Raw genomic sequence first — 17,673 nt, 5'->3', positions numbered from 1 at the left:
CTTGCGTTAACAGTATTGTCAGTGGTCAACATTTTCACTGTCTCTAATTTCAAAGAATTAGAGAATTCTTTGGAAATGAATGATGAAGAACCAAAACCAGGAACAGGAAACTCAGATTCCACCTCTTTTGTTTATAGTCAGTCTTATGATGTTGTTTTTTATGTTTCTTCCTCAACACAAACCTCTTCTCAGTAGAATTTTTCCCAGAGAAGTCAAAACCAGAAACTGTTGTAACATCCCCACCTGAGAAGCACAAAACAGCTCATGCCTAACTAGAGTTTTACTTAAATTCTGTTTTTCACCTTCATGGAACATTTCTTTCAGAAGCCTGCTGTTGCTGCTAAGTCGCTTCAGTCATGTCCAACTCTGTGTGACCTCATAGATGGCAGCCCACCAGGCTCCCCCATCCCTGGGATTCTCCAGGCAAGAACACTGGAGTAAGGTTGCCATTTCCTTCTCCAGTTCATGAAAGTGAAAAGTGAAAGTGAAGTCGCTCAGTTGTGTCCGACTCTTAGGGACCCCATGGACTGCAGCCTACCAGGCTCCTCCCTCCATCCATGGGATTTTCCAGGCAAGAGTACTACATGGCTGCAACTAGAATATTTCAGAAAAGGAAACTCCTTCAAAAACTCCAAAAGATTTCATTCAAGCTTTCAAAGGAAAATAACTAATGCCAATGTAGAAAGCACAGTTGGGGAGAAGAGATACTTTAAGAGGGGGGTGCTTATGTGCAAAGGCAGCAGATTTGGGAAAGTGACTGCGGAGGTGACCATGAGCCAGCCTTCATCATCCCCCTGGTGAAAGACTAATTTTTTTTTTAACTTTACAATATTGTATTGGTTTTGCCATATATCAACGTGAGTCCGCCACAGGTATACACGTGTTCCCCATCCTGAATCCTCCTCCCTCCTCCCTCCCTGTACCATCCCTCTGGGTCGTCCCAGTGCACCAGCCCCAAGCATTCAGTATCATGCATCGAACCTGGACTGGAGACTCGTTTCATATATGATATTATACATGTTTCAATGGCATTCTCCCAAATCATCCCACCCTCTCCCACAGAGTCCAAAAGACTGTTCTATACATCAGTGTCTCTTTTGCTGTCTCGTATACAGGGTTATTGTTACCATCTTTCTAAATTCCACATATATGCGTTAGTATACTGTATTGGTGTTTTTCTTTCTGGCTTACTTCACTCTGTATAATAGGCTCCAGTTTCATCCACCTCATTAGAACTGATTCAAATGTATTCTTTTTAATGGCTGAGTAATACTCCATTGTGTATATGTACCACAGCTTTCTTATCCATTCATCTGCTGATGGACATCTAGGTTGCTTCCATGTCCTGGCTATTATAAACAGTGCTGTGATGAACATTGGGGTACACATGTCTCTTTCAATTCTGGTTTCCTCAGTGTGTATGCCCAGTAGTGGGATTTCTGGGTCATAAGGCAGTTCTATTTCCAGTTTTTTAAGGAATCTCCACACTGTTCTCCATAGTGGCTGTACTAGTTTGCATTCCCACCAACAGTGTAAGAGGGTTCCCTTTTCTCCACACCCTCTCCAGCATTTATTGCTTGTAGACTTTTGGATCGCAGCCATCCTGACTGGCGTGAAATGGTACCTCATAGTGGTTTTGATTTGCATTTCTCTGATAATGAGTGATGTTGAGCATCTTTTCATGTGTTTGTTAGCCATCTGTATTCTAATTTATTATTTCAAGATCTAAGAAGGGATTTTGAGTTAATACTGGCCACATTGCCCTGTCACTGAGAAAATCACCGGCACCCATTATATCAATGAGGGACCCACTATGCAAGTTTGGACAGCTGTCCCTGTGTCATCACCTGGCAACCAGAAACAGAGATATGACACAGACCTTCCCCTTGCAACTCTACTTGTCGATAAGTGGGGCTCTATCTCTATTGTTGTCATCATTTCTTATCAGGCTTTAACTCCATCCTCTCCTGCCCCCCACCTCTCTGTGCACTTGCCCACCTCTCCTTGAATTCTTCTTTTTCACTGATGGCATCTTGCTAATGAAGTGGATCAAGTTATCTTGCAGTGAGTCCATTTAATTTTTCTGTCTAGACAGCTACCAGGAATATCTACACATAAACAGGTTTGATAAACACGTCTTCATTGCGCTTATGTAACTCACTTATCCAACATAATGTGCTTTTACTTAACCTACTAGAGCTTGAAAGTAATTCAAGGTTGGGTTCCTGGAGAGATCCTGGGGTTCAAGGATTATTATCACACCAATTTGAATGTGTGATTTAGTTTATAGTTTAACTTGTGTTACAGAAAGTGCGGGTACATAGTGGGAAATTATACGAGATTTTTCTTATAAGGGATGTTAAAAATCCAAAACTATACCTATTTTTCTGTACATAAAGATAATTTAGATTTGCTTTATGTTTATTTTTTCTGAAATATCTAGAATCTTTAATCAAGCCAGCAAATGTGAAGGCTAACTTGGTAAAATTCTGTTTCCAGCCATTTTTTTCAGTCTATGTCCCATCTTAGCTCTTGCAGCCCCTAAGTTTAAGTTGCCTTTTAAGGTTAATTAGATCCAATTACTTTTGCTTTTATTTCTTTTGCTTTGGGAGACTGATCTAAGAAAATATTGTGACTTATGTCAAAGAGTTCTCTGCCTGTGTTTTCCTTTTGTTTTATAGTACCCAGTCTTATCTTAGGTCTTTAAACTATTTTGAGTTTATTTTTATGTATGGTATGAGGCAGGATTCTAATTTCATTCATTTCTACCTGTGGAGCTTTCCCAGTACTATCTAGCAAAGAGACTGTCTTTTCTTTAATATATATTCTTACCTAATCTTTCATAGATTAATTGAACATAGATATTTGGAGACCTGTGTTTTAAAACTGCAGTTTTTCTTCTTCTACATCAGGAGGAGCAGTTATGTTCTATTATGCTATGTTTAAGTAAAACTGCACATTCAGGGCATCTAAATTGGCAGGTCCAATTGGCATATAGAAAATACATTATGAGGATGAGACATTCAATTATTCTTGGACTCTTCTGAGAAAGCTGCTCTTAACAATGATTTAGAGTATAAACAAAAGATTAATAGGAAAATGCCCTTTGTGAGACTTAAAAAAATGTTTCCAATTAAATAAAAAGGAAGACGTTGACTACAATACCTATATGTGGAAAAAATAACTTCTCTTCTTTTTTTTTTTAAATAGCTTTATTAATTTATTTTTGGCTGTGCTGAGTCTTCATTGCTGTGTGGGCTTTTCTCTAGTGGCAGCAAATGTGCAGAATTCTTGCAGAGGCTTCTGTTGTTGTGGAGCACAGGCTCTAGGTGCTCAGGCTTCAATAGTTGTAACATGTGGGCTCAGTAATTGTGGTGCATGAACTTATTTGCTCCACAGCATGTGGGGTCTTCCCGGACTAGGGATCAAACCTGTGACTCCTGCATTGGCAGGTGGATTCTTTTACCACTGAGCCACCAGGTAGGCCCATACCACATACATTTACTCTAAATATGACCTAAATAAAGAACTAAATTCCACTTAACATCAGAACTGTTTTTGTAGTTCTGTTATTTGGGTCAATTGTTTCAGGTACTTTTCCCCCTCCACATGCATTAACCAAGGTCACTCATAGGTAGAAAGGCAGAGTTAAGAGCCCCTTCTTCTCCCTTTCAATGTCCAACTAACAGGTTTATTAATGAACAATAAAAGGGATGAAAGGCAGCTAGCTTAAGAAAGAGAAAGAAGCAAATAAAGGTAATTTGTGAAAACAGATTCAGATCCTAGGCAGTTAATGTTGGTCTGCCCCATGTGCTGTGCAGGCTGTGATTACTTCAATTTGGAGCTCAATTTCTTATTTGCTTTTATTGCCTTATCCCAAAAGAAAACTTGATTTCTAGAAATTCCTTCTGTGTGGAGCAGTTCTAGAAAAGATTCTTATACAGCAGCTCTTTTTGCCAGCCTTCCACTCTCATAATAAACTACAGCCACAGCCAATTTCAAGAAGCATCTTAATCTCTTGTACAAGGGATTCTGCCCCTCTTGTTTTTGTTCAGTCACTTAGTCTCTCAGTTTCCGACCCTTTGTGACCCCATGGACTGCAGGACTCCAGGTTTCCCTGTCCTTCACTACTTACCAGAGTTTGCTCAAACTCATGTCCATTGAGTCGGTGATGCCATCCAACCATCTCATCCTCTGCCGTCCCCTTCTCCTCCTGCCTTCAAACTTTCCCAGCATCAGGGTCTTTTGCAGTGAGTCAGCTCTTCCCATCAGGTGGCCAAAGTAATGGAGCTTCAGTTTCAGCATTAGTCCTTCCAGTAGGGGCTGACATAATCCAGGACCCTAATGAAATTCCGGAAGCATTTACTTTTTTTCCCCCAAATATTGCTCAGATTGTCAAATCAACTTGACAGGTAATTTGTTGTCCAGGACACTGCCATGTGGTTTGTATGATGTCAACCTACTTTTTAAATAAATGCAGTCTGATTTTCTTGAATCAAGACATTTCCCAACTCTGTGTATCTGTATAAATAGCCCTCAAAGCTCAGAGTCTGAGAGCTAAAAGCACTAACTAATGACAACACCCCAAATGCCCTGGGCAGAATATAAAATGCTACAGACTGTCCAGTTCCAGTAATCATATTCTAAAATTTTCATTTTCTTCCTTTCCTATAACCATATAATAATGAAAGGTCAGGCGGGGCCTTTGTCTCCCTAATAAAACAGAGTAATCAAACCATTTAAATATCAGTCCTACCACCCAAATTCTCCCTGACCTGCCCCCTTTTGAAATATTGTCTGAATTATGTTACTGGGAGATACTCTGTGCTAATGGATTTCTTTCTGCTGTTAACAGGTTTTGGATTCAGGGACATGGAAAGAATATAATCTGCCATATAATTTGCTGCAAAATAGAAACAGCCTATTTTACAAGATGGTGCAACAACTGGGCGAGGTGGAGGCTGCTGCCCTCACCAAAAGGGCAAAATAGGTGAGCCTGCTGCGGGAAGCTGTAATTAAAATTCACCTCCAGGGTTTACTCTTCACAAGATCTCCACCAAGGGTCTGGGAACATGTACTCTGTGCTCTTTTCAATTAGAAGCCTCCAGAGAGGAAGCTTCATGACTGAGTCTTAACAACATGTGGCAGGTGGAAGGCAGGTCTACTGAGAATCTGCAGCAGTGCTGGGGGTGGGGTTGGGATGTGTGAATCCTTCTGTGTGCACACACCTGTGCCTGAGACAGAGGTTTTGGATTCAACTTTTCACATTTTTGGACTTTGAGTTGAGATTCTCATGGAGCACTGAACACCCTGATTTTGAAGACCCTTTACATTCATTCTGATTGGTGTTCAGCACATTTGTGATACAAGTTCTGTTGAGGAACATCCAGGAAATTTGAGAGTTTAAGGGGAAAAATCTTGGAATATTTTGATTCTAGGAAGATCTTCCAGAGAAAGGTGTAGGTCTCTTCTCTTTTGTAATCTGTAAAGAAAACTCTTACCTGAAATTATCACTTTCTCCCTAATTCTTTGTTGTTTAGAATTAGGTCCATTTGCCCTCCATGCTTCCTCTATATTCTAGAAGATGAAACTGTCATCAGGACAAATCAAGAACTCACAATACCTTCACACTCTATACTGAATGGTGCCTGAAGGTTTACAGAGCACTTTCTCAGAGATGAGATGTGTGAGGCACTAAGCACTGTGTGTGGTGTGAGGAAGGGGCTCAGTGAGTGACATTCAGGTCACGTGGTGTCTTCCTAACAGAGGTGTAGTGGTAACCAAGGTCTGGTTTAAGAGGCTTAGCCACTGTCATGCAGCCATCTGTAATTCTTTCTGGGACAAGGTGGGAGTGGGATTGGGGTTGATGGGAAGACAGAGGGAGGGAAGGAAGGTCTGGTGTTCTTGCCCCTTAACATGCGTGGCTCAGGGTGGGATGTGGCTTCCCTATGGAAAGTTTATCTCTGGGTGTTAAATTATCTTTATATGTCCCCTTCTTCACACTTTTATGCCTTTCCCAGATTTTCACTTGTAAATAGAATAAGATTATTTGTTATTTGTGTAATATTTTAAATGTCTTAAAGAAAACATGTCCCAGTATCTTAAATACTTGTATATGAAAGATTTCTCTAAAATGTGGCCTGAGTTCATCAAGTCTCCTCTCAATCCTCTCTACAAATGAGGAAATGCAGAGCAGGACCTTCCGCTGCTCATCAGGTAGGAGACTTCCTGGGTCCCAGAGCTGGCTGAAGAGTTGGCAGAGTTAGAGTTCAGGCTTAGGTTCTGGAAGAAGGAAGTCTCTGTTCAGAACTTTTCATAAGTACTTACATTGTGTGCAAATGTTGAGAAGCTGAACAAGGAACTCTGTATTTTTTTTTATGCCTGAAATTCACAGAGTACTTTTATCCACTAGAGTGTCTCCCAGTCAGACCATCCCTCCTGAGACCTAGAGAGCCAGGAATCTCCCAAACTCTTTTGCTCTTTTGACCTTAGGCATTTCACATCAAAAAGTAGTGTTCCCACCTGTATGTCAAAGTCTTCATTTTAAAACTATATTATCATGACATTGAGTAATGAGAAATAGCACACAATTTTAGATTGGTTCAGATAATAAGATAATAGGATTCAACCCTGTCTTTGTACAGGTGAAGAAACTAAGGTGCTTTAGAAGGAAGGTGGCCCTATGTATGTAACTGGTGTTAAGCTAGTGCAGCAGACACAGAATTAGAAATTTGTCCTTTCAGTAAATATTTTAAATCAAGTGTAACATACATACTGAAGCAGACATAGGTCATAGAATTAGAAATCTTGTGATTCCTGGCCTAGTAATCCTGCACCTACTCTAACAATATTAATGGTAAATTACATTTGTGTAGTTCTTCATAATTTATTTTATATAGTTCTCACATGTATGATTTCACTTACTGTCCTGATGGTCCATTTTTATCCCATGTCATGGATGAAGAGAGTGTATTCAGAGTTCACTGAAGGTCACTGAGCTGGTTCAGGGAGCACAGAGGGGGAATTGTTGGGGAGGCTGGGTGCTGTCCTAGGTATTGCGTTCTCTGTAGAGCCTGAGAACACTGCTCCTGTCACATGTCAGCCAAGGTAGGGCCAGTCACCAAAATTCACAGGGTGACAGAACCTCACTCTTGGATTTCAGTCCTGCCACTGGCTCAGATCACCTCTACAGAATGAAATACATTTCTTAATTCTCATCCCATCTTGACATTACTTCTGCATACTCTGCATTCTCTTAGGAGGATAAATTGTCAGATTATCAGTTTTTTGAATGTGCAAGCATCAGATATCAATGCATTGTTCAGAGCTATAACATGGGGAGCATTAGCCTAAGTCATAAGGTTTTCACTAATAGAACAGAATTCATTCATCTGAAAAGAAAACCCAATATCTGGGAGAAGGTGCTTCCACATCACAGTTTGTTGAACTCATTCAACAAACAAGTGATAGCTCAGGTGAGCTGACACTGTCTGATTGATCCTTTTGGATGATCCATGAAATAGAGAAAGTCCCTTTTAGATACATAAAGCTAAAGGGGGCAGTAGTTTGCTAGGGCTGCCATACAAAGACCAAAGAGTAGGCGACTTAAACAGCAGAAACTTATATCCTCACAGCCCTGGAGGTTGGAAGTCAGAGGTCAAGGTGTTAGCAGGGTTGGTTTCCTCTGGGTCTTGCTCCTTCTCTTGTAGACACCGTCTTCCCTCTGTGTCTCACATGCTCTTCCCTTTGTGTGAGCCTGTGTCCTGGTCTCTTCTTATGAAAACTCCAGTCTGTTAGATTAGGACCCACTTGTATGATTTCATTTTAACTTTATTCCCTCTTTAAAAATGCTGTCTCCAAATACAGTCAAATTAAGTGGTACTGGGGGGTTTAGGACTTCAACAGGTAAAATTGGAGATGAGAGCATAACAGGCAGGAAGACCAGGGGGCTCCAAATGGAGGGAGTAGGTTGCAAGTGTCAGACATTTTTTATCTCTCTCTCAAGCTACAGGAGGAAGCAAACTACTAGTGATACATTTTTTCCCCTTCTCTATACAAATGTATATCCACAGAAAAAGAAATGCAAAAAGGTAAATGGGTGTCTGAGGAGGCCTTACAAATAGCTGAGAAAAGAGAAGCTAAAGGCAAAGGGAAAAAGGAAAGATATACCCATTTGAATGCAGAGTTCCAAAGAATAGAAAGGAAAGATAAGAAAGCCTTCCTCAGTGATCAGTGCAAAGAAATAGAGGAAAACAATAGAATGGGAAAGATGAGATCTCTTCAAGAAAATTAGAGATACCAAGGTTGTCTTTCATGCAAAGATAGGCTCCATAAAGGACAGAAATGGTATGGACCTAACAGAGCAGAAGATATTAAGAAGAAGTGGCAAGAATACAGAGAACTATACAAAAAAGATATTCAACACCAAGATAATCACAATGGTGTGATCACTGACCTAGAGCCAGACATCCTGGAATATGAAGTCAAGTGGGCCTTAGGAAGAATCACTACTAACAAAGCTAGTGGAGGTGATGGAATTCCAGTTGAGCTAATTAAAATCCTAAAAGATGATGCTGTGAAAGGGCTGCAATCAATATCCCAGCAAATTTGGAAAACTCAGCAGTGGCCACAGGACTGGTAAAGATCAGTTTTCATTCCAATCCCAAAGAAAGGCAATGCCAAAGAATGCTCAAACTACCACACAATTGCACTCATCTCACAGGCTAGCAAAGTAGTGCTCAAAATTCTCCAAGCTGGGCTTCAACAGTATGTGAACCGTGAACTCCCAGATGTTAATTTAAGCAGCTGGATTTAGAAAAGGCATAGGAACCAGAGATCAAATTGCCAACATCTGCTGGATCATCAAAAAAGCAAGAGAGTTCCAGGAAAACATCTACTTCTGCTTTACTGACTATGCCAAAGCCTTTGACTCTGTGGATCACAACAAACTGTGGAAAATCCTTCAAGTGATGGGAATACCAGACCACCTGATCTGCCTCCTGAGAAATCTATATGCAGGTCAGGAAGCAGCAGTAAAAACTGGACATGAAACAACAGGCTGGTTCTAATTCGGGAAAGGACTACATCAAAGGTATATATTGCCATGCTGATTATTTAACTTCTATGCAGAGTATGTCATGAGAAGCGCTGGGCTGGATGAAGCACAAGCTGGAATCAAGATTGACAGGAGAAATATCAATCACTTCAGATATGCAGATGACACCATCCTTATGGAAGACAGTGAAGAACTAAAGAGCATCTTGATGAAAGTGAAAGAGGAGAGCTAAAAAGTTGGCTTAAAGCTCAACATTCAGAAAATGAAGATCATGGCATCTGGTCCCATCAATTCATGGCAAATAGATGGGGAAACAGTGGAAACAATGATAGGCTTTATTTTTTGTGGCTCCAAAATCACTGTAGATGGTGACTGCAGCCATGAAATTAAAAGACACTTGCTCCTTGGAAGAAAAGTTATGACCAACCTAGACAGCATATTAAAAAGCAAATACATTGCTTTGCCAACAAAGGTCCATCTAGTCAAAGCTATGGTTTTTCCAGTAATCATTTATGGATGTGAGAGATGGACAATAAAGAAAACTGAGCACCGAAGAATTGATGCTTTTGAACTGTGGTGTTGGAGAAGACTCTTGAGAGTCCCTGGGACAGCAAGGAGATCAAACCAGTCAATCCTAAAGGAAATCAGTCCTGAATATTCATTTGAAGGACTAATGCTGAAGGTGAAACTCCAATATTTTGGCCTCCTGATGTGAAGAACTGACCCATTTGAAAAGGCCCTGATGCTGGCAATTATTGAAGGCAGGAGGAGAAGGGGACAACAGAGGATAAGATGGTTTGATGGCATCAATGAGTCAATGGGCATGAGTTTGAGTAAGCTCTGGGAATTGGTAGTGGACAGGGAACCCTGGTGTACTGCAGTCCATGGGGACACAAAAAGTAGGATAGGACTTAGCGACTGAACTGAACTGATACAAATTTAAAAAGAGGTTTCTTTTAAAATTCTGTGTTGCCATAAGGATACCTGGTTCCACCTGAACTTAACTTTCTCAAACCTTGAGCTAACCAAAGCATTTTTCTTATGGAAATATTTGTCTTAAACTATGCAAATGAACTATGTATTTACCCTAGACTCTGTCTTCAAGTGGGTTCCCCCTAAGACTCAGAATTGACATGACAAACCAGTATGTTTTACTCATGCAAATATTCTCTTAAATTATGTCAACGAGACTGTATTTGCTTAGAAACCTGCCTTTCTTCAAGATTCATGTCAATCATTTCATGGCCAGGGACAACTCACCTTATGTCAATGTTATCTCAAAATGTACATTGTTTGTGAGGGGCCTGGTGCCAATCTCTAAGTTCTGAGACATTTCCTTTCTCTAATTAGCAGACTGTTATTAGCTATATGGATCTTCCCTGTAGCTCAGATGGTAAAGAATCTGCCTGCAATGCAGGAGACCTGGGTTAGATCCCTGGGTTGGAAAGATCCTCTGGAAAAGGGAATGGAAATCCACTCCAGTATTCTTGCATGGAGAATCCCATGGTCAGAGGAGACTGGCAGGCCACAGTTCATGTGGTTGCAAAGAGTCGGACACAACTGAGCGACTAACACTGCTACTACTAGTAGCTATATAACATCCACCTAAAGACTAGCAGGGGGCAGTCTTTCTGCCCCCTTCTGATGTCTATGTCATAAGCTTTCTCTATCTCTTTTATTTTTTTATACTTTAATAAAACTTTATTACATAAAAGCTCTGAATGACTAAGCCTCATCACTAGCCCCAGATTGAATTCTTCTCCTCTGGATGCCAAGAATCGCAGTGTCTTTCATGATTCAGCAACAGCCTTTCAGAAGGGACACAGTTCAGCTCCAAGAATAAATACCTATCATCGATTCTGTTCTGTGATGAAGCAGATCTGATTGAGGTTTTTTGAAGTTTCTTTGTTCCTAGGGTGTAACAGAGGTGTCATTTTGTCTATTCATGACATCACCTAATACAGCACAGTCAGTTCAGTTCATTCGCTCAGTCGCGTCCGACTCTTTGCGACCCCAAGAATCGCAGCACGCCAGGCCACCCAGTCCATCACCAACTCCCAGAGTTCACTCAGACTCATGTCCATCGAGTCAGTGATGCCATCCAGCCATTTGATCCTCTGTCGTCCCTTTCTCCTCCTGCCTCCAATCCCTCCCAGAATCAAGTCTTTTCCAATAAGTCAACTCTTCGCATGAGGCAGCCAAAGTACTGGAGTTTCAGGTTTAGCATCATTACTTCCAAAGAAACCCCAGGGCTGATCTCCTTCACAAAGGACTGGTTGGATCTCCTTGCAGTCCAAGGGACTCTCAAGAGTCTTCTCCAACACCACAGTTCAAAAGCATCAATTCTTCGGCACTCAGCCTTCTTCACAGTCCAACTCTCACATCCATACATGACCACAGGAAAAACCATAGCCTTGACTAGATGAACCTTTGTTGACAAAGTAATGTCTCTGCTTTTGAATATGCTATCTAGGTTGGTCAGAACTTTCCTTCCAAGGAGTAAGCGTCTTTTAATTTCATGGCTGCAGTCACCATCTGCAGTGATTTTGGAGCCCCCCAAAATAAAGTCTGACACTGTTTCCACTGTTTCCCCATCTATTTCCCATGAAGTGATGGGACTGGACGACATGATCTTCATTTTCTGAATGTTAAGTTTAAGCCAACTTTTTCACTACTTTCACTTTCATCAAGAGGCTTTTTAGCTCCTCTTCACTTTCTTCCATAAGGGTAGTGTCATCTGCATATCTGAGGTTATTGATATTTCTCCTGGCAATCTTGATTCCAGCTTGTGTTTCTTCCAGTCCAGCGTTTCTCATGTTGTACTCTGCATATAGGTTAAATAAGCAGGGTGGCAATATACAGCCTTGATGTACTCCTTTTCCTATTTGGAACCAGTCTGTTGTTCCATGTCCAGTTCTAACTGTTGCTTTCTGACCTGCATACAAATTTCTCAAGAGGCAGATCAGGTGTTCTTGTATTCCCATCTCTTTCAGAATTTTCCACAGTTTATTGTGATCCACACAGTCAAAAAAATTTGGCATACTCAATAAAGCATAAATAGGTGTTTTTCTGGAACTCTCTTGCTTTTTCCATGATCCAGCGGATGTTGGCAATTTGATCTCTGGTTCCCCTGCCTTTTCTAAAACCAGCTTGAACATCAGGAAGTTCACAGTTCACATATTGCTGAAGCCTGGCTTGGAGAATTTTGAGCATTACTTTACTAGCATGTGAGATGAGTGCAATTGTGGGGTAGTTTGAGCATTCTTTGGCATTGCCTTTCTTTGGGATTGGAATGAAAACTGACCTTTTCCAGTCCTGTGGCCACTGCTGAGTTTTCTAAATGTGCTGGCATATTAAGTGGAGCACTTTCACAGCATCATCTTTTAGGATTTTAATTAGCTCAACTGGAATTCCATCACCTCCACTAGCTTTGTTCATAGTGATGCTTCCTAAGGTCCACTTGACTTCACATTCCAGGGTGCCTGGCTCTAGGTCAGTGATCACACCATCGTGATTATCTGGGTCGTGAAGATCTTTTTTGTACAGTTCCTCTGTGTATTCTTGCCACCTCTTCTTAATATCTTCTGCTTCTGTTAAGTCCACAGTGTTTCTGTCCTTTATCGAGCCCATCTTTGCATGAAATGTTCCCTTGGTATCTCTAATTTTCTTGAAGAGATCTCTAGTCTTTCCCATTCTGTTGTTTTCCTCTATTTCTTTGCATTGATCACTGAAGAAGGCTTTCTTATCTCTTCTTGCTATTCTTTGGAACTCTGCATTCAGATGCTTGTATCTTTCCTTTTCTCCTTTGCTTTTCACTTCTCTTCTTTTCAGAGCTATTTGTAAGGCCTCCCCAGACAGCCATTTTGATTTTTGCATTTCTTTTCCATGGGTATGGTCTTGATCCCTGTCTCCTGTACGATGTCACAAACCTCATTCCATAGTTCATCAGGCACTCTATCTATCAGATCTAGGCCCTTAAATCTATTCTCACTTCCACTGTATAATCATAAGAGATTTGATTTAGGTCATATCTGAATGCTCTAGTGGTTTTCCCTACTTTCTTCAATTTCACTCTGAATTTGGCAATAAGGAGTTCCTGATCTGAGCCACAGTCAGCTCCTTGTCTTGTTTTTATTGACTGTATAGAGCTTCTCCATCTTTGGCTGCAAAGAATATAATCAATCTGATTTCGGTGTTGACCATCTGGTGATGTCCATGTGTAGAGTCTTCTCTTGTGTTGTTAGAAGAGGATGTTTGTTATGACCAGTGCAGGAGTTATAAAATTCTCATATCTTAGTTCCAGGAGCCTGTACCCATTTGAATAGATGGAAGCGGCACTTAGCATCCATGTGGCCTTGTGTCCCCCAAGGTTTCTGAGCCACAGGTCTTCACCTGTGTGTAGAGCAAGATTACAGCCCTGCTGGCTTCTTCACACTTATCACAGGGATCAGATGAGAGAGCACATGCTTAAGTGCTTGAAGAATATAGATCATTTTATGGTATAAAAGTGGGGTCATTTTGTAAAAGGCTGTAGGCAGAAACCTTGCCTCGCAGTAATAAAACAAATAAACCCATAGTTCTTCTAGGTTGCTTTAGAGACTCTAAATCAGGGGTCCCCAACTGCTGAAGATCCTTTGCAGTATTCAGTTCAGGTATTTCAGACCATGAACCAAAGTCCTTTTCAGTTAAAAGTTGCTAAAAATAATATTTTATTTATAAAATAATTGTATTGAGAAGGGTTATGGAGAAAGGAACCAGATGATTTTGGAAAGAATATTAAGCAGTAGAAAATGAAATTAATTTTCCTTTGTTCCTTTAACTGTTTTTAGTTTCACCAAAAGAGTACATAAATCTATAGTCACAAAATATGTCAAGGTTAATAAAATGGAGGAGGGTGATGATAGGCAATTAACCAACCGCCCCCCTTCCCCCGCCCGACTCCCACCAAAGGCTTTATTTTTAAATTCCATTACAATGGAAATAGCCTCAGATTTCAGCCAGTGGGCCCAATCATTCTTGGAGGGTTTATTTTTCTCATTAAGTGACATTTAAATATATAGCATTTCATATGTAGAGCAGGTTATGTTAGTAACAAGAGAGTAAGAAAGTGCAGTTACTATGAAGGTAGCTGTCCTAGTGTTTTTCTGTTTCCTGTGTGAAATTCATTCTCTGTCATGATAACTTTGTTTACAGCACCCAAAATGCACTGGCAGGCAGGTTTTATAAAAGAGACCTGGGATCATATGAGTCAGACAGGACTGAGCAACTAAAATGAACTGAACTGAAGCAATCCAGTTTGTGAAACAAGTCAGCCTGTGATAGATGATACATTTTCTGTTTTAAAGACTCAAATGAAACTTTCACATTCTTCTTTGAGGATAAAGAGTTACACTTGAAGTAGTTTTTTTGCCCAAACATGTTTAGAGATAAGGCTTCACAAGCCCTGACATTATTTTATTTTGTTATGAGCATCTGTAAAGAACCGAGATACAACACAGATACTAAGAACTGATGATTGTGGAACTTGACAGCACTTCATTTCCTCTGTGTTCTGAGTATACACTGAGAAGACCTGTATCTCTTCCAGTTCAGCTAGAATTTGGTAGAATTCAAGAGCTCAAAGGTCTGGCACAGATCTGTCCTACCATTGGGTATCATCTTACATTTTAGAGAAGTCTCTTGGTTGAGTCATTGTTAGCACTTTTGATTCTCTTTTCATTCTTGGGACCCACTATCCACAGATCACATCTCTATAAGGCCCTATAACTGCTTTGCCACACAAATTAAACACCAGGATATTTCATACATATATGCCAGTGTTTCAGTGCCTGTCAATCAGAGTTTATAAAATATAAACATAACAACCTGATACTAACATCCAAATTTGTTGTGCTCCTTTTATGTGTGAAAATGATAAACCCTGTTCAGATGCTAGATTTCCTATCCTCTTTGTTAACCTGTTTTTAATTTATTTCAGGGAATAAAATGATTTTGCTTATCAATTTATTATAGTGGTAAAGCATATCTGTGAATCAGAATGATCAGAAATCTAGGAGATCTACAGGTTATTTGGCATTACGTCCAGACCCACTGGGGGTTTTAATGGGGCTGCTTCCTCCATAGAATAAATATAACCCTGGTTTTCTAAAACTGTGTCTCCAATAGTAGTATGATTGCTTCACATTTAGAAGGAAACCTAGAAATGTGTTGCCTTAGGAGGAGCACTTTAAAACTTTTAAACATGTTGTTTTTGTCTTTTTCTCCCTCAGGTGTACTTCAAAAGGAGATAGCAAAATATTACTCAAAGTGACGATGTGGTTATGAATGTTTCCAGTGGACAGCCCTCAGCCTTCACAACTTTTGAGTCAACACTGTGATTCTACCATGAGTTCATGTCTATTCCAAAGGCTTTTTTCCAATAGGTTTTGCACTGCATAAACCATATTCTACTTGTTTTACACCAGCAACAAATATTTACACATTACAAAATGTGAGTTCTCCACCTTCACTAAATGATTTCAAGCTCTTGAAAAAGGATTTATTATGTTTACTTAAATGTTATATTACTTTCTTTCTTATCCATATCAGAGGTGCAGACCACCAATAATAGCCGTTTCCCAGGTTTTGTGTCTTGAGAGACTCCAGAGCCAAACTCATTTTCTAAGATTTGAGACAAAGTTGTCATAGGTGTTTTTGTTTTTCACTGTTTCCAGAATTACATATTACTTTCCAGTTATATCAGGGATTCTGTTTACTTGAAGACTGTGTGAAGTTGCTGTTTTGTGTCACCACTTCCTTTAACATGACTAGGATCCATTTTTCCACCAAAAGACCTCTGGTTAAAATACTATAGAGAAAACTGATAGGAAAATGTATAATATACTATAATTTAAGTGAAAGAAAGTGAAAGTGAAGTCCTCAGTTGTGTCTGACTCTTTGCGACCCTGTGGACTATAGCCTACCAGGCTCCTCTGTCCATGGGATTCTCCAGGCAAGAATACTGGAGTGGGTTGCCATGCCCTCCTCCAGGGAATCTTCCCAACCCAGGGATCGAACCCAGGTCTCGTGCATTGCAGGCAGAGGCTTTACCCTCTGAGCCACCAGGGAAGCCCTGGTATAAGCCTAGTTTAAGTAACAACAACAACAACAACAACAAAAAATACTGAAGGACAATATTATATGTTCTAAAAGAGAAGGAAGAGAAAATATGCTTTCTCAAAATAGGAGCCCTTCTAAGGGATTTGCTAATGAAGGACAGACATATGCTAGACTGTCTTCTAGATAGAGGATTTTAGGTTTTTGTTTTTTTTTTTTACATTACAAATGGTGGTAAAGTATATATAACATAAAATTTACCATATAACCATTTTTAGTCACATAATCCAGTGGCATTAATCACATTCACAGTGTTGTGTAGCTGCATTGTCTGGGTAACTTTTGGTAATTATGTTTTTTCCTATTCAGTGTGTTATTTCGCAGAGTCATTTTGATAAGTTATTTCCTGTGAGTTTTTCTTGATTGGCATAAATTTATTCACATAAAGATAAAAATTTATTTATCTTATATGTTTCATATCTGCAGCACCTCTAACTGTGTTCTTTTGGCTTTCTAATTTTCTTTTAACCTTCTTTTTATAAATAATCTTGCATAACTTTTTCCTGTTTTCAAAGAATCAACTTTCTGCTTGATTGATGCTCTCTTTTTTCCCCAGTTCATCATATCATTCTTTCCTTCAACTTTTCCTTAACTTTGAGGTTTTTCCTCTAAATTCTTAATTTGAAAAGAGATTATTAACATCATTATTTTTCTAATATAAATAAAGCTGACTTTTCCCCTAAGATCCACTTTAGCTGAAACCTGCAAGTTTTGGTATTCAACACCATTGATAGCCATAGTATTATCTATTTTCTAATTCCTAATTTCATCCATTAACTCTATCTTTTACCCATGAGTTATTCATAAATATACTGGTCTCTAAATTTCAAATTTGAATGGATTTTTTAAATTAGATTCAGCCATGTGGGACTGCTAACATTCAGTCTTTTTTATAAGTGATAAAGTGGCAGTTTCATATGGTTCAACATATAGTTTTCTTTTGTTATTAACATATAACTTAATTTTACTTGGTCAGACAACATTAAGATTGTGAATTTTAAACCATAGGTAACCACATTCACACAAAAGGTCCTTGTTTCTACCATTTTGTGTTTTATTGAGGGGTTTTAAAATGTTATAAATACATGTATAACCAGTAATTTTCAATAAAAATCCTCCCCAAATACTGGAATGTTTTCTGATAAGTGTTGCAGGCTGGTTCTCTGGGATGCAGACTCAGATGGAGTTTAGTGCTGGGATGTGTTTCAGGGCTGCTGTTGGGGTCAACACTGTGGAATCAGGAGGGAAAAAAACAGGGTAAGGCAGAGGGAAGGATCAAGCTGAATCACTGGCCAGATGACCTGACCTGAGCCCATGGGGGTCTGGAATGAAGATGGCCCCTCAGGGTTGCCCTGACACATCCAATTACCAGGCCTTTATACCTCCACCCGGATGGATCATTGCACGTTGGCTGCCCCCACAGGGGCTGGTGGTTTAAGGTGCCCACTGGCAGCACTTACAGC

The 17,673-nt window shown here is 39.9% G+C and overlaps 1 protein-coding gene across 3 annotated transcripts in view; it reads left to right on the top strand.

Annotated features, from left to right (window-relative positions):
- The window catches only part of LOC113888431 (multidrug resistance-associated protein 4-like), a 155,739-nt gene extending 139,722 nt beyond the window's left edge, over positions 1-16,017 (top strand). For all 3 annotated transcript variants that reach the window (XM_027535557.1, XM_027535558.1, XM_027535555.1), the window contains 2 exons: positions 4,856-4,990; positions 15,325-16,017. In XM_027535557.1, the coding sequence (XP_027391358.1) occupies positions 4,856-4,990 (135 nt within the window). In that variant the 3' untranslated portion in view covers positions 15,325-16,017. The remainder of the gene's footprint in view (positions 1-4,855; positions 4,991-15,324) is intronic.
- The last annotated feature ends 1,656 nt before the right edge of the window (positions 16,018-17,673 follow it).

This window comes from Bos indicus x Bos taurus, unplaced genomic scaffold (genome assembly GCF_003369695.1).
Source record: "Bos indicus x Bos taurus breed Angus x Brahman F1 hybrid unplaced genomic scaffold, Bos_hybrid_MaternalHap_v2.0 SuperScaffold_100126, whole genome shotgun sequence".
NCBI classification, from domain to species: Eukaryota; Metazoa; Chordata; class Mammalia; order Artiodactyla; family Bovidae; genus Bos; species Bos indicus x Bos taurus.
Note: the sequence above shows the minus strand (reverse complement) of the source record. Positions and strands in the feature narration are given on the sequence as shown.